At 32.3% G+C, this 18,767-nt stretch overlaps 1 protein-coding gene across 16 annotated transcripts in view; it reads right to left on the reverse strand.

Moving 5' to 3' along the window:
* The window catches only part of LOC139501413 (chromodomain-helicase-DNA-binding protein Mi-2 homolog), a 55,160-nt gene extending 52,454 nt beyond the window's left edge, over positions 1-2,706 (reverse strand). For 11 of the 16 annotated variants that reach the window (XM_071290472.1, XM_071290468.1, XM_071290481.1 and 8 more), the window contains exons 1-2: positions 2,451-2,663; positions 1,218-1,307 (exon numbers count right to left, since the gene is read on the reverse strand). In XM_071290472.1, coding sequence (XP_071146573.1) covers positions 1,218-1,307; positions 2,451-2,511 — 151 coding nt within the window. In that variant the 5' untranslated portion in view covers positions 2,512-2,663. Of the gene's footprint in view, positions 1-1,217; positions 1,308-2,450 lie in introns of all 16 variants that reach the window. The other 5 variants (XM_071290469.1, XM_071290467.1, XM_071290473.1 and 2 more) reach the window with 3 other exon arrangements.
* Positions 2,707-18,767: the final 16,061 nt, after the last annotated feature.

Raw genomic sequence — 18,767 nt, forward strand, 5'->3', positions numbered from 1 at the left:
ACTTTTTTTTTTCTGTACATAATATAAACATAATGATCTAGCAAGACTACTTGGTCTAGCAAGCCTAGGTGGTCTAGCATTGTCTATGGTGCAAGAAGTGTTGTCAAAGATGTCTCAATAGCTGTACTATAAACATATATTTGTAAGATGGAACAAATAATTTGAAAGTCAAATAAGCAGTTTTTGACATTGTTGAACAGAAGTCCAGAAATGAAATTATAAAAAAAACCTCCAGTGAAGTCTGGTTATATCATATGTCTAGTTTTTTTTTTTATTTATTGACAATCAATGTTCTCCCCAGGGCCTAAAAGCACCATCATGTCTGATGCCATCTTGAAAGATTTTCTAATAGAATGTATACATGTATATAGAGACCATGGTGCTGTATTTTTTGGTAAATCAGTGCTATGTTGATTTCCATGGTGCTTTTTGAAAATTCTGGGGAGAACAATTTTTTGTCAACCAAATGTTCAATAAGAGACTTCCAGCCAGCGTTGTATATTAATGTTCATATGTATTGTACATGTACGAACACAAAACGAAATACTGATAGTTTGCCATCTTAAGTGTTCGAATTGCATTTTCATTTCAAATCATAACACAAGCAAGAGAAATAATAATATCTACCACCATCACAAAACAGTAAACATAACAAAATATTTCCGAGTATATATATAGAAACGTACTGAAATTAAAAATATTAATAAGTTGAATAGATCTAAAACTCCATTTCTATATACTACTACTATTGCAAACAGACAGTGTAGTTTTTTGCCTCCAGCCAAATCAAGGGTAACCCTTAAAAAAAGTTTTCTCTTTGACAACTTCTTCTTAATATGAACAAGTTAAAGAATTATCTTCAGAAAAAAGTATATGTACAGTACAAAAGTTTTATAATGAAAACTATCCATTGAGTTATAAAAAACATATGCATTATTTTTTTTAATTTGAGGTTTCTTATGACTTTAATTATTGGGCATAAGTGCAACAAAAATAAGTTTGTCAGAATGACCAGAGTTTCATAATATACCTAAAATCATAAACCTATATATGACATTTGCATATTAATTTGTACCAACCACTGTAGTGCTAACAATTTATTGTTGTTGCTTCTTTCCCAATGGCAACGAAATTAAAAGATAAGATCATCTAACATGTACTGGGCTCCATCTAACCAAACATGCAAAATCAAGCTGAAGCAGGGAACCATTACTTACAAGTGATGCCCATATGGACCAACTCTGTTGCAGGGGTAAGGGGTGGAGTTGGTGATTTAGACAATGGACAGAGTGCTGAATTCTTGGATTCTGAAATCAACATATAATCCCACTTGTATCTTTTTTTGTTAATTATTACTTTAAAAACTGAGTCATATAATTTAATGTTTAATTTCAGGTTAATTTTTTATTTGGGTTAGATGGGCATTTGAATATTTGTAGCAAACCCAATTTTTTTCCATGAACAAAAATTAATACAGACACATTTTTAAGGATTTGAACTTCAGACTTGATATTTAATCTTTAAGCACAAATAATCTTATATTAATGGGGGATAAACAACTCAAATAACTCATACTATTAATAATAGCAAATGCATAGCTTTAATGCTACCAAATAAACATAAAGTGAATCCCCATATAATCTTTCACCACCTCACTGTATAAATAATTATCATTTTTTTTTCGAAATATTATAAATATTCATTTGATGTGTGCATTACAATCACACTTTTTTTTAATATGCAACAAAAAACTAGAGCCTAAAATTCCACGTAAACTGGATGGTGCCTTGCACAAGCTTGAAGTGAAAATGAAAATAGACATGTGCTGTTCTATTTATAAATCATTCATAGATTGAATGTTCTTCTAAAAAGCTTTCTTCGAACTCTTGTTCCTCCATATTGTTATATTTAATCACTAAAACATATTTACAAGTCAACATCTTTTTGATAATCAATCATGTGTTTTCGTTGTGTATCACAACAAGTGTTGCAAGTTTGACCTCATTAATTAAAATAACTTTGGTCATGCGCAGTGATAAGCCGACACCATTGATATATATCCAGATATTTATCCCGTCGTTTGAAAATTAAAAGAATAACAAAATTCTCCCAAATATCAAAATGAACATTTCACTTCAATTTTCATGAATATCTTTAATACAATCCAAGTTCAAAACGCTTTAAACCTGGGGAATACCCTCAAAATAGGCCGTATTTACCACGAATATGCAAATGAACAAAGGGGGATTCCAGACTCGTGGTTTGGTCATGTTAAAACACTAAAACATGGTATAAAAACAAAATAAATTTGACTGAAGAGTATGTCTATAGCTAAATGGATCATAAATCTATGGTCTGAACTATTCTATAGCTAACTATTTCACATTTCAGTAGGTGAAATCCTATATTGTTATCGATGGCTAATTAAACAATGTCTGATTGGTTTTTACCTTCGCCGGCCTCCTCTTCCATTTCCACGTTTTCTTCGTCGTCAAACTTTCCACCAGGCATGTCACACAAAAATTAAAGTCTTAAATGTCTGATTCCGTGATTTCACCATATATTTTGCGCTGGCATGCGTTTTTTGTATGATTTTTGAATGGTAATTAGGATGCCCTGTCTTTTCCCCCAGCGTCGCGGTTTGGAACTTTAATCGAACATGCGCAGTATGACGTCAATGATTGGTTTATACATCCCATAATTTTCTTGATTTAGTTAATAACTTATCACGTGATTTAATGAGGTGCAAGATCAAAGTACCCCTAGGCATACTTTAATTGTTTCAGAAAAACTTGGGTACCTTATCATGTCCATCAATTTCGATTTTCAAATGATACCTGAGATTTCCATGTTTACACAAAAATTAGACAATTATTAAATGACAAGTTTTTACACATCCATATTTAACAAAATGAATTGCTTGTAGAGCCCCATCATCTTTTTGTTAAGATGACAAAAATCTATTTCTTATCGCTTAATTTTCAAATTAACGACTTATGCACAAAATTAAGTATATATTGCAAATTGACCTATACAGTTTAATAAAAACACATAAATAAAATGTGAAATTAAAAGTATTTCGGCTTTTGCAAATATTTTGTCTGAAATGTTGCAAAATCTCACTTTTGTAATCACATAATTAGGTCACCATGATAATTTTTGTTCCTTTTTAGACAGAGCTTTATCAATATTTATTCCAATTAAATGAGAAAGTAAATGATAAATCATAAAGTGTGTTTCAAATACCATATTTCGTCTCTTGTCACGTTTATAAATTTTGTAAAACCAAAAAAAAATAAATCATAGTTGAATTTTTATTGTATTTGAACCCTTTTTTAATTTTGAAAATACAGTTTGATGACAGATTCTTCAAAGATTTTTCTTACTTGAAGCCAAGTTTACATATTTAGCGCAAATATAGGTAGATTATATACTAGTCGTATTACACATACAAAGAGTTTTATAACCCGAACCGCAGATTGCTATGGTTGTATTTTGTCGTGATAATTTGACAAATTTTAGCATTTTTGGTTCTTATACTTTTTAAATTCATATTTGATTTGGCGGCAGCCCTCAAGTGCACGGTCAACGATTCGTTTTCTATGATCTAGCAATGTCTGGCGTATATTAACAAAAACCTGTTAGAAACTGAACAAATATAAGAAGATGTGGTATGATTGCCAATGAGACAACTATCCACAAGAGACAAGATCATATAGAAGTTAATAACTCGATACGGCTTCAACAATCAGCAAATGCTTAAAGCCTGTTATATATCTTTGATGCGTGTTTTCTAAGATCCTCCCCAATGCTATTGAAATAAACATGCGTGATCAAAAACTATTTTCTACTTTCTATATTACTTCTTTACTGAGTTTCTGCTTAATATAATCTTCAATTACCCCCACCCCCCCCCCCCCCCCCCCCCACACACACACACAAAAACCACCCAAACACACCGTATATACTTTGTTATCACTTTCCGGCCCCGCAGTTTTCTGCATGTTACTATAGTCTTCTAGCTTCATTTCAAACCTTAACTGGTTCAGTCAATTGCCTTTTATTACAAACATAGCAGAGCGTCAAGCAACTTCTATCAATCAATTAACTAACAAAGAGCACCGAGAACTAGATGTTTTCCAAGAATTTATTTACGGGCCGATATAGTTCTTTTTTCCATGTTTGTTCAACTGAATATAAGATCTCTATATATTTTCTTTTCTGTCATGTTTCAACTTGCAGTTACAGTACTTGCTGTATATATGTTCTTTTCATGTTTGATTTCTGGTCAAGTTCAGCTGGTAACAGCAGATGGAACTTGTGTAAAGGTTTTTCTTCTCGTATCTATTTCAGTTTAGAATATAAGTACTGTAAATATTTTTTCTCGTGATTTTGTTTTAACTGACAGATATCTCGATATTCTTATCCGGTTTGTTTCCGCTAAACATATCAGAGCTGTAGAGCTTGATTTGGTTGTAATAGCACAACTCTAAATTTATATTTACATGTAAACTATATATCATTACAAGGCTTGTTTCGAGTGTTTAAAGCAGACAGCTAGATTTCTTCTCAGCTTGTTTCAGTTTGATAGGAAAGTACTGAAGATCTTCGTTGAATGTTTTTTTGTGTTTGTGTTTTTGTTTGTGTTTCTTCAAACAGAACTTTAGCTATTCTTCTTGTTCGGCTTTGTTTCAGCGTGAAGTACTGCAACTTTTTTTTAAATATTTGATTCAGTTTGAAATAGCAGAGCTTAAAGAACATGTTCTCCCCAGATTTTTTTTCGACTGGTAATAACCAGAACTGTATAGATTTTTAACAACAGGTTGTTTCAGCTTTGAATATCGTACTGTAGGCTTATAGATAAAAATCACATGTTTTTGTTTCATTTGCATGCATGGTAATGCTATAACTATATTGATCATCACAAGTTAGGTTAATTGAGAAACTAATTGTCACGAGAATAAAATTGAATTTAATTTAATACAGGACTGCGAAAAACACCTTATATATCTTACCATATCATTAATGCCCCTATACAGATTTTAATATGCACCACCATGCCATATAGCACTGTCCATTGGTGCCTCCTGCAGTTAAGCTGGCTCACAGAATTATTTTCAGAATGATTTTTTTGATAACTTTCTATCTTCTTCTTTCGTGGGTTTGTTTTGTATTGTTTGTTATGTTTGTTTTGTTATGTTTGTTATGATTGTTATGTTTGTTTGTTTGTTTGTTTGTTTGTTTGTTTGTTTGTTTGTTTGTTTTGTTTTGTTTTGTTAGTTTTGTTTGTTTCGTTTGTTAAAGGTAAACAAAAAGGGGGGGGGGGGGGGTAAATTAACATATACGGATATAATTGATATACGGATATACATATGACCCATTGCAAGGGGTCCTGTTTTTCTGCACTGTTGATGATATTGACGTACAACTTTAAAATCCACTTTTGATGACAACATGACATATTTTAACCATAAGATGACGTTTTTCCTACATCTTTTGATTATAAGTACTTGAAACTAGCTTTTCTTTGATGACATTCTTTTTATTGATTCTGTTAAATTTTGCATGGTTTTTATTCTGGTATCTTTTTAGTTTTTTAATTTGTTATCTGAAACATTTGTCTATATACATACTATATCGATTGCATATATTTTTCTTTTTGTATGCATTGCTTATTAAGATACAGGCAGAATAAAGGTAAAAAAAGACTGGACAACTCAATTTTGTGTATCCTCTAGCTTGAACAAAAAAAAATTACTTGTTTTTTATTTATTTCAGAAAACGGAATATATACTGCCGAGCATAGCTTGGCAAAAACTATTTGGACGATTGTTTGTATTCTGTATTCCAGTCACTTAGTGTTGTCATTTTAGCGATATTTTTTAACATTGCCTTATAAACGGGAGGTTTGGCTAGCAATAAAACCAGGTTCAACCCACCATTTTTCTTAAAATGTCTTGAACGCAGATCAGGAATATATGGCATTTGTTATCAAATAGTTCGTTTCGATGTATGTTGACGTTTGTTTTTGTTGCACCTCAGCGTTTCTGTTGTTCCGTTGTTTTCCTCTTGATGTGTTTCCCTCAGTTTAAGTTTGTAACGCGAATTTGTTTTATGTCAATCGATTTATGCCTTTGAACAGCGGTATACTACTATTGCCTTTATTTATGGCTGGAAATTCATATAAATCGTGATAAACATGATATTTTTGTCTTTTTTCTTTTCTTTTGAATGGCAATCAAAGTGGCGCACGCCCTTTTAGTACTCCTAGACCCCCTGACAATTACTGTTAAATATATTATAATTTGGTGTTAATGGTAAGGTTTTTGTTTCACTGTTGGGTTTATCAGCGCCTTCTTTATATTTAGAATATACGTTTCATCGTCTGACTCAACATATGATTTAACCTATCTGATTGACTAATTCTTTGATCTGTGGACAGTTTTTATTGCATATATAACATGACTTCATCTTCTGGCGAGACCCATAGTTAAACCACCAGATTTTTTGAAGTGGCTGTGTTCATGGAAATGATTTGGCCACATGGAATCTTAGATTACCCTTCTCGATTATCTATAAATCCTTGGCTTTTTCTTGTAGGATGTTGACAGTCTAGGATCGAGAACGCGCAATTGTTAAGTAATTTTGGTTTACAGAAGCTACAAACAAGGCTAATCTATGTTTGAATTTGAAGACATACATATACGTAGGAAAAAATAATTAAATTATTTCATGTGATTTTAATTTGAAATCATGATATTAAAAAAAGAAAAGAAAAAAAAAAAACAAAGTGATGACCCGCACAACTGTATCAATGTAGAACTTCTTTTGTGTTTATTTTTTTGCATTGCTATTTTATAGTATCTAGGAGACACCAATTGTTGGCGGCCCCGTAATTGCAAAATAAAATCTTAAGATAAGTTCAACTATCTCACAAAAGAGCAATCATAAACAACAATGTGTAAGGCTTCCGCGGAACCCAGTGTCTCGCCTATACTTTAGGAATCTAAATGTTTTTTAAAACTTGAATCACAGACTGTATGTTATGTTAACTGGCAGAAAAACTCAGTCCATTTATAAGTAAAGTACGATTAAACATGATTTATTTTAGCTCACCTGGCCCACAAGGACCAAATGAGCTTCACTTGGCGTCCGTCGTCCGTCTTCTCTGTCCGTTATAAATTTTTAGAAAAATCTTCTCCTCTGAAACTACTGGGCCAAATTAAACCAAACTTGGCCTAAATCATCCTTATGGTATGTATCTAGTTTTTAAAATGTATCCGATGACCGCGCCCATCAACCAAGATGGCCACAATGGCTAAAAGTAGAACATGATAAAATGCAGTCAGTTTTGGCTTATAATGCTGAAATTAAAGCATTTAGAACAATATTTGACAAGGGGTAAACATGTTCATCTGAACAAAAATCTGCCCTGAATTTTTCAGATGCATTAGTCAACTCGTTGTTGGGTTGCTGTCCCATAATTGGTAATTTTAAGGAAATTTTGCAGTTTTTGGTAATTTTTTGAATATTATAATAGATAGAGATAAACTGTACACAACAAATTTGTTCAGCAAAGTAAGATATTCAAATAAGTCAACATGACCAAAATGGTCAATTGACCCCATAAAGATTTATTGACCTTTAAAGTAAACTTTTCACACCTTTTACGGTAAAATTTTGCAATCTTTTACCAAAATCTTCTCCGCTGAAACTACTGAACAAATTTAACCGAATATGGCCATTGCTAAAAGTAGCACATAGGGGTTGAACGCAAGTTTTGTCTATTATTTTTTGAACCGTTATAAATAGAGATAACTGAAAGGAAAAAATATGCTTAGAATAATGAGCTCTACCAATTGTCCATATTGTTACATGTTTTTTTTCGATCTTTACGGTTTATCATGAAAACAATGATGTTTAGAAAGAAACTTTTTCTCTGTTATGCCTCATTATCATAAATAAACAACACTCTAAATCACAAAAATGATCAGCAAGGCAAGTTCTATTTATAAGTCAAAGAAACTAAACAGACTAAAAGAACAGTAATACAAGATCAACAAAACAGAGATGTTTGTCAATCATGGTTTATTCTCGTCTACAATGTTGGAAAGTGTGCATTGTTTGATATTCCCATAGACCAAGGTGAGCGACACAGGCTCTTTAGAGCCTTTCGTTTAAATTCACTTCTGAATACTATCTTATTATCATAAACAAGCTTCTGTCAAGGTTTGGTAAAAATCCAGGACAGTTTAAGAAAGTTATTAAAATTTCTAAATCTCTAACCACAGAGTGAATATTTGTGCATGGACGCCGCCGCCGCCGCCGACGACGGACGGTAGAATCGCTATGTCTCGCTTTTGCGACCAAAAGTCGCAGGCTCGACAACAATTTAAACTCTAACAACATGCTGCTGCACACTTTCAATGTATGTATAAACAGCCAGAAAAGTGAACACTTCATAGCATGCAAACTGTATGAGGAGTTATGTGGAAACACTATGACCCCTATTGCAAGAACATTTTAAAAAAAAATAAATGACAACGTTCAACTATTTCCCAAAAGAGCAAATATTAATAAAAATCTAAACTCTGACCACATGTACACTTTCAATATATTTGCAAACAGTAAACTGAAAACTTCCCAGCCTTCAAACTGTAGGAGGAGTTATCTGGAATAACTATATATATGCATCCATAACGGAACGGACAGACGGAAGGGCGAACAGACGGAAGGACGAACAGGGGTCAATAATATGCCCCCAACTTTCAGTAGCGGAGATAAAAAAAAAAAAAAAAAAAAAACATATAGAGTTCAATACTAATAGTGAGAAGGGAAATGGGGAATGTGTCAAAGAGACAACAAACCGACCAAAAAGCGGAAAACAGTCAAGGCCACCGATGGGTCTTCAATACAGCGAGAACTTTTGAATCCCGCATCCGGAGGTGTGCTACAGCTGGCCCCTAGACAACAATGTGTACTAGTTCAGTGATAATGAACGTCATACTAAACTTCGAAATATAGAAAAGAAATAAGTATACAAAATGTTGAATTTGTCGTAAAATGAGTCACCATTCAGTACTTACCCTTTTATATCACAGGTGCTACGGGAGTGGTCACCCGTGTCTGCCCTCTCAGTTTAGAGGGTTATCGCTCATATTATAGTGTTATTGTGAACTAAAATGGACAAGACCAAGAACACAGTAAAAAAGTAAAAGCACCCGTTAAGAAAAGTAAAATAAAAACAAAGAAAGTCTGAAAAACATAAAAGGGGCACGACAATGGTTTATATTTCCTAGTTCGTTCGCTATGTCAGTTTATGTAGTAAAGTTTTGGGTTTCAATCAACAAGCATGATAAAAACCAAACGGGAGACTAGCGCCTACAAAGAAAATACATGTAGAAAAAAAACGAGAGTTAAGATAGCCGGTAGATGGCTTTAAAAGGGTCTGTTCCTTAATTACAAGTGTCCTGTCAAGCTCCAAATTGGTTTAAATCGAGTTGGAATGGGCCTTGCAACATGTAATTAAGTTTAGGACAAACAAAATTTATTATAAGCATATAAAGACATTTCGGTATGATATAACACAACTAAAATTATTATCGATGTTGTGGATCATAAAAGCAGCTGCATATATATAGTTCCCCTTATGACTATATATTTATACGATACTCATTACCATTACCCCTTATAGTCGGATTTGAAATGTCCCGACATGGCTCATCAAATCTATAGGTCACCGTATGGCCTTCAACAATGAGCAAAGCACATACCGTATAGACAGCTATAACAGGAAAATGAACGAAAACCAAATGTGTAACACAGCAAGAAACGAAAAACAACTGAATTACAGGCTTCAAACTTGGGACTAAATTATATCAATCAGTACACATCCAACATCTAATGGATTTAATGTAAAGACGTTAAAAAGAAGTCCACCCTCGGATGGTGACCCATTTGTGACCTTGTCGCTTGGGCTGTATTTTGTTTTCTCCTTTTTGATCATGTTGTTGTCTCTTTGGCACATTCACAGTTTCCTTTCTCAATTTCATACTGAAGGTTGAGGCATTGTCAATTTGGTCACAAATGAACACTGAAAAGTAAACAGTTGTATAGAGCCAGAGACATATAATACATTAATTTTTTTGTTAGATCCAATTTCCCTATATTTCAATTTCAATTTTGTTTCTTTCAGATGATCAAATCTATAAAAGTTGTAATTTTCGAACTGAAAGGTTTTAAATGTTTCCCTGCACATATACGATATATACCACACGCGCTTTGTGCATTGAACCCCTTTTCCCCTTTGAAGTTTCCTCTCTATTTGTCACGTTGTATGAAAGACTTTGTATTAAATGATCCAAGCATACCGACTGTGCTGGACTATTATAAGCTGATGTATGACAATGGCGGATCCATAAATTGTATAAAAGGGGGCTCCAGTCCTGCAGCAGTGATCCCTTATATAATCTGACATTTTTTCGACAAACAAAAAGGGGGGACGGTCCACAGGCCCCCCTCGAGCTGCTATAACACATACCATAGACATAGACACATATTGTAGTAATGTAATGTTATCAATATGTTTTTCTGTATACCTTTGTTCAATTTAGGTGATATCAGAATAAAATGTTATAAGAGTTGACCCGGCGTTTTTACAAAGTTGACATTTTAATGAGAGATAAAAATGGGGAAGGTCTAAAACGCGGAAGTGGAAAACGCGGAAGTGAAAAATTGGTGTATTATAACTAATATCTCTGGAACCGCTTAAGCTAAATCAATAAATAAAAGTGATTCTGAAAGCTATTATAATAGGCTATAAGATTAAATTAAAAAAAAAAATATTTGAATATGCTTTTTTACCGAAAAGTTGACCGGAAGTGTTTCTTAGTGTGACTCTGGCAACACATTTTTGAACATTGAAACTTATATTCACGAAAAAGCATATAACCCGGTCAAAGTCTGTAAATTGATTCTTAAAGACATTTAAATGACAAATAATATGATAGAAAGAAAAAAATAAATATATTACTATAAAAGGGCAAAAAATTGACCGGAAGTCACCCTTGTATATAAATGATGAAGTCAAATTTTCAACTTTGAACTAAAATTCCCAAAAAAATAAAAATCCCGGTCAAAGTCTGTAAATTGATTCTTAAAGACATTTAAATGACAAATAATATGATATAAAGAAAAAAATAAATATATTACTATAAAAGGGCAAAAAGTTGACCGGAAGTCACCCTGGTATACCAATATTGAAGTGAAATTTTCATCTTTGAACTAAAATTCACAAAAATATAAAAAGCCCGGTCAAAATCCAGAACATGATTCTTAAAGACAATTCAATAACAATTAATATTATATAAAGAAAAATATATTGACATTACTATAAATGGTAAAAATGTTGACCGGAAGTGACCCTTATATACAAATGATGAAGGGAAATTTACACTTTGATACTAAAATTCACATAAATATAAAAAGGCTGGTCAAAATCCTGAAAATTATTCAGAAAGACAATTCATTGACAATTAATATGATATAGAAATATACAAATACATACCTCAAATAGAAGAAAAAAATGTTGCCCAGAACCCTATCTTGTGTGTAAAAGAATAAGTAAAAAACTTCAAACTAAAATTTGCGTAAAAATACTGAAATGGGACTGAACTAAAGCTAGAATTTATTAAAAAAAAAAATAGATATCAATTATCTAAATAATATGTAATAAAATTAATGAGGAAAATATTAAAATAAGATAGTAAAGTCTTAACTGACAGTCTGTTTAATGCTTTTGAATCTATTCCTAAATATTAAATTGTATATAAAGATTTTTTAATCAACCTTATACACTATATAATATAAGGTAATGATTATTAATTATTCTAATTTATTTATGTTTGATTGCATTATTAAAGTATGAATTATATTAATTGGTTAATAATTAGTTTTTTTCGCTCGCATCATAGTAGATAAGGAATGTCGGCTTGTGGACTAATTATGTTGTCCCAAGTGAGCACGTGTCACATAAAAGGAATATCGGCGTGTGTTTATTAGCATGATAATTATGTTGTGACAATTGAGCACGTGTCAACTTGTGTATATATATGAACCATAAAATTTACAGTTAATTACACCCCGCCTCAAATAAAGACTGTCCCAAGAGGATTGAAAATATCAAAATCATAACAAAGGTCGCTAAAGAGAAGTGCAGTTATAAGGAAGCACGGACAGAAGTAAAGCATGAAATTAAAAAACAAGATATAGTTCACCGTCCTAAAACAAAATCTCCCCTTCCCAAAGAACACACAGAGATAGAAGATCTTTTAGTATTTATAGCCTTATTACTTAAGAAACTACCTGCTATTAAGGAAGAAAATGCCCAATTTATTTATATTACAGATTTAGTTAAAAAGGTTTTTGGGTTTGAAATACAACCACAAAATCTTACAAAACGATTTACTGAACTTATATAAGCAAATATTTGTTTTACAGGGTAAATTGTACAGAATATCTCTTTTAATAATGTATATATTATATTTGTATTTAAACCTAATATTAGTCATGGCAGCACATTTTACAGTACTGCACTGGAATTGCCAGGGTCTTAAAGCCCATGCACCAGAATTTTTATGGCACTTAGGGTCTGTTAAACATAGGCCTGACATTATTTGTTTACAAGAAACTTTTTGTTCAAATGAGTCCGATTTTATAGATATACAAGGATATATGTTAGCTGCCTTCTCCACGAGAGGTACAAAAAGAGGGGGGACGGCTATTTATTGTAAAAATGGTATTAACTTTACTAAGGTATCGTTAATCAGTAAATTAGAGATTTCAGCTATTAACATTATTTATAATAAGAAACGTTTATTGATTGTCAATATATACGATCCTCAATCTGATACAGTTCAGACAGATTATGATACTTTAATAAATCAATTTGATACTGAATTTATTTTATGTGGAGATTTTAATGCTCACCACAATTTATGGGGTAGTGAAAGAATAGACACAAAAGGTAGAGAATTGGCAAATTCCATTTTATATAATAATATTTGTTTATTAAATGAAGGATTAGGCACGCGCCTGAATCCTACTAACCTTAAAACTTCATGTATTGATTTATCATTTTGTAGTTTGAATTTAGCTCACAGAATTCAGTGGTCAGTTGACCAAAATAGTACTTTTAATAGTGATCACTTTTCTATATCACTTAAAATAGATATCAAAGTTATCAATAGTGAAGAAAACAATAGTTTTAAATGGAATTTTAAGAAAGCTGATTGGAAGAATTTTTCCAAAGCTTGTAATGAGAGAATTTCAGATAATTATATTTCTGATAATATTGAAAATTCTAATACTAGATTAACTACTGAGCTTATTGATATTGCAACTCAGTTTATTCCCATTAAAAAATTTAGAAATAAAACGAAACCTTGTGTGCCATGGTGGTCTGACCAATGCACCAAAGCGATAAAGGAAAGAAATAAGGCTAGAAACAAAGCTAGACATACAGGAAAGGGGCATGACTTTATTATTTATAAGGAAAAAAACAAAATTAGTCAAAAAGTTTTACAGGATACACAAGATATATATTGGAAAAATTATTGTAACACATTGAATGACAATTCCAACATTTCAGATTTATGGTATAATATTAAAAAAATGCTTGGCAAAATAAGCAGCAAAAAAGAGATACCAGCTCTTAGAGCATGTGGTCACTTTTTAACTAATACTATTGATAAAGCAAACTATTTTGCTAAAAAATTTGTAGAAGTTAGTAGTTCTAACAACTATGATAATGAATTTAAAAAACATAAATCTACTGTTGAAGAGCAGGAAATTAACACGTTTCTTAAATATTATAAAGAAAATCAAGATTGTTTTAACGAAAAATTCACTTTACAGGAATTTAAAGATGCAATTTCAGATACAAACGATAGTTCACCTGGTAAAGATAAAACAAGTTATATTATGTTCAGACATTTGAGCGACAAAACTTTAAACATTTTCTTGCTATTTTTAAATAAAATATGGTTTTTACAGGAGATTCCTAAAGACTGGAAGCATTCTGTGGTCATCCCATGTTTAAAACAAGGAAAAGATTCAAGTGATCCTTTGTCTTATAGGCCTATAGCTTTGACCTCAAATTTTAATAAAATTATGGAAAAGATGGTAAATAACCGATTAAGATGGTTTTTAGAAAAAAATAATTTATATAATCCAAACCAAAGTGGATTTCGAAAAAATAAAAATACGTTGCAGCAATGCATTAGACTCGATAACGAAATACATAAAACTTTTGCTAAGAAATATATTACTGTTGGCGTTTTCATAGATTTTCAGAAGGCTTTTGATATGCTATGGAAACACGGATTATTAAAGAAAATGGTTAATTTTGGTATTAAAGGAAATTTACTAGCTTATGTCAATAATTATTTAACATCAAGAACTCTACAAGTTAAAATAAATAATACTTTTTCAGAAACTTATTTTGTTGAAAATGGTACCCCACAAGGGAGTTGTATAAGTCCCACTTTATTTAATATTATGGTTAATGATTTATCAACATGTTTACAAAACTGTGAGATTTCACAATTTGCAGATGACGGTGCTATATGGAAATCAGGTTCATGTATTAAGTTCTTACAGAAAAAAATCCAACTAGACTTGGATAATATTTGTAAATGGTGCTCTACATGGGGCTTTAAAATCTCGCCAAGTAAAACTGTTGCTATGATATTTACAAGAAGAAACAATATAAATATATCTTTACAACTTGGTAATCACACATTAGAAATAGTTAAAGAAATTAAATTTTTAGGATTAATTTTTGACAGAAATTTAACTTGGCATAACCATATCCAAAATTTACAAACAAAATGTCTAAAAGTTATTAACTGTATGAGAGTACTTACAGGAACAAGATGGGGCGCAACCAGTAATACTCTTAGAACTATTTATATTTCTTTGATTAGATCAAAACTTGATTATGGATGTGAAATTTATAATTCAGCTTCTTTTAGCAATAAAAAATGTCTAGACAAAATTCAAAATCAGGCATTACGTATATGTACCGGTTCAATGAGATCAGCTTCCTTGAAAGCTCTGCAAGTCGAAATGGGAGATCCACCTTTAGAAATAAGAAGACAAAGTCTAATAGCAAAAGCTTTTTTAAATATGACTAGTTTTGATAACTTACACCCGGCAAAAGCCGCTGTTAATGACACTTTTATTTTTGATTATTACTCAAAAAACGTTAAACGAAAACCTTTTTCAATAACTGCAAGAGATTTCCTTGCTCAAAATAATTTTTCTACAGAATGTATTTATAATTATTCAGAATGTCCATGTCCACCATGGCATATTGAAAAATCACTGGTTAAAACGCAACTTCATGATAAAATAAGTAAAAAGGATCTACCACATTTGATTAAAAGTGAAGCCGAAATATTAATTGACTCAGAATATTCAAAACATTTGCAAATATTTACAGATGGATCTAAAGACCCACATGGTAATACAAGTTGTGCATATGTTGTTCCAGAACTTAAAATTAAAAAAGGTTTTAAATTACCAAACTACATTTCTATTTTTATGTCAGAATTAATGGCAATATTTGTAAGTCTTTTATGGCTAGAAGATTTTAGACCTATTAAAACTGTAATTTTTGTAGATTCTCTGTCAGCTCTTCAAGCCATCAGAGCTCCTATTTTTAAAGTAAAGAATCAAATTTTATACGATATTCATTTAATTTTGAATTCACTTAAAAAGGGGGGATCAGAAATTATATTTGAATGGATACCAAGTCATGTTGGAGTAATGGGCAACGAAAGTGCAGATTTACAAGCAAAAAACGCACTTAATTTAGACAACTGTATAGATATTATACCTCTCTTTAAAGAAGATATTAAAACTGTCTGTAAAAATTTTCTGAAAAATTCATGGCAACAAGATTGGGAGACAAACAAAGATAGGTCATTATTTAAAATTATTGATAAAGTAAATTTTCAAATTATTATTCCAAAATTAACAAGAGAGAAAGAAGTACTACTCTTCAAATTAAGAACAGGATATATTGGGCTAAATAAGCACCTGAATAAAATTGGAGTAGTAACCTCTAATCTATGTATAAACTGTAACCAGATCGAAAGTGTAGAGCATTATATGTTAAATTGTAAGTTATTTAATTTAGAAAGAAAAATTTTATTTGAAAAACTAAAAAAATCAAACGTTACTGATTTTTCACTTAAAAATCTACTAAAAGGTTATAATTTTGCACCCATTTATGAATATGTGTTGAGTACCAAAAGACTACATTATGTCAACAATACGTAACAATTTTTTTTATTTTTTTTAGATTTTATTAGGTTTTATCTGAACTAAAATCAAATGCTGTATTTTGTTTTACCTTTTACATATAATTCAAATAAAAAAAAATAGGGGTCTACCTATATTAGGGAGAATTTATTTTCTGCCCCAGGATAAAAATTGTTAAATTTGTTAATGAATACTTTTAATAGTTAAAGACTTTTTATCATGCTATATTCATCTACATCAAAACACCAGAATAGCTACCTTCCCTATATATCTTCAAACTTCCAACTAGACCTCGATTAAGAATTCACTACTTACGTAGCACTACATAGTTAATTTTCATTTCATTCATTTTCATATTTAAGCTGCTCAATTTATTACACCTTTTTTCATTATAATTCATGATAAGTCATCGACACAACATATAGACAAGTAGATTAGCGGTGCCAACCAGTGGTCACCCCCTGACATGGTAGTCGTGATATACAGGGTATGAAATTATGTAAAATATTTAACCAGATTGTCGTGTATGTAGCTTGTTTAACAATGGCGTCAGCACAAGTACATCGCATGTACTTACTGGAAAAACAAGCAAGTACAATTCAAACTGGAATCCTTGAGCATCCTAGTATATTAATATAGAAGCATATAAAGTCCAGTATTTTATTATAGAAATAAGTTAACATATTTTTCTTTTTATATATATATATATATATACATGTATATATACAATTTGGCATTTTGGGGGGGTATATCATGAAACAGTTTTTTGCATTTCGGGGTCTGGACAGTGGCGTGTCCTCTGCCTGACTGATCATCAGACAGAGAACAGGTCAATGTCTGGTTCCAGTTTGCAACTAACCTACACTACCATGGTTAGTACCTCCGTGAGATAGTGCGTATACACGATTCTCACGGGACCACTGGCTGGGGCAACTGATCGAAACTTAAGTCGAATATTTCAAAAGCAAGTTAGTAACATCTGTTTAAAAAAAAAAAAAAAATGAGCGACACACTTTAGGTCCTTTTAAAACTCACAACAAAAGAAAAAAAAAAACCAAACAAACATTAAGTACATTCTTTTTTTTGTTTTGTCAAAAAACAACATTAGGAACATGTAGGGCGCAATTTCCAGTAGGAAAGCCGTCCTTAAAACCCCCAAAGAAGAAGAAGTACAGTTAATTATTATTGAAAGTTATAGAGACTAGTGCTATCTCAAATTTCGATATTTTCACATTTAATTTAATATTTATTGTACTTTGTGTATATAATAGTGTATAAATTTTCTCAGTGCTCTTTTCATTTTAATTTTAGTGCTTTTTTTCAAACTTTTTCATATATTTCTTAGTGCTTAATTCGTCAACGTCATGGCTAAACGTGTTTTGATTGCAGGTCATTCTCAAGTTAAATATTTTGATCAGTATTTAAAGTTGTCTAATGTAGATGTTGTTTCCTTTTCAGGGTATCGTATTGAACAGATGTGGGGTGTCATAGGGCACAGGGTTCCCGACTACAGGATTGTTGTACTTCACATCGGAGCCAACAACCTGTGGAATGACACCCCAGCTGATGTTCTGACTCATTACCAGAGTCTGGTTGAGAGTATACTAAGACTCAACCCAACATGCCAGATCCTGCTTTCTGGGTTACTACCCCGTGGCCAGGACATGTTCCCTGGTAAGATGAAGTCCATGAGTTTTCTCTCTTTGGTCAACAGGAAGGCGTCTTACATCAACAACAAGTTGCGCATCATAGTTCAATCTGTTCCCAGAGTGACCTATGTTGCACATCGTTCCTTTGTTGTTGATGGCAAGCTTCAGCGCCTACTGTTGAGTAAAGACGGTCTTCATCTTACCAGGGATGGTGCTACCACTGTGGTTAGAAACCTTGAGGCAGAGATCCGTCGGCTCCGTAGACCACCTACTTCAACACCGTTCATCAGATTACCAAGTGTGAGACCATACTCAGTCCACTACAAGCAAGAGTCAACTAGTACTACTACAAAACAGAATCAACCACCAAAACCAACACCATACTCAGATGCAGTAAAGATTCCTACTCGGCACACACAACCACCAACTCACAACAAACCATTGATAGTTGACAACGTTATCGACTTTCCATGTCTACCATCACGTGAAGTAAGTATCTGGGTACTGTCGCCAGCTCGTGTTTCGGTACGCTCTCGTATGTCAGTTCATTCTCGTGTCGTGTCTCCATTTCGTGATTCGGTTCGCTCTCGTATGCCAGTTCACTCTCGTGTCGTATCTCCATCTCGTGATTCGGTTCGCTCGCGTGTCGTATCTCCATCTCGTGATTCGGTTCGCTCGCGTGTCGTATCTCCATCTCGTGATTCGGTACGCTCTCGTATGCCAGCTCAGTCTCGTGTCGTCAGTCCCTATTTCTAGTGTTCAGTCTAGTCCATCAGTATCTGTTTCAAAACA

Source organism: Mytilus edulis, chromosome 13 (genome assembly GCF_963676685.1).
Source record: "Mytilus edulis chromosome 13, xbMytEdul2.2, whole genome shotgun sequence".
NCBI lineage: Eukaryota > Metazoa > Mollusca > Bivalvia > Mytilida > Mytilidae > Mytilus > Mytilus edulis.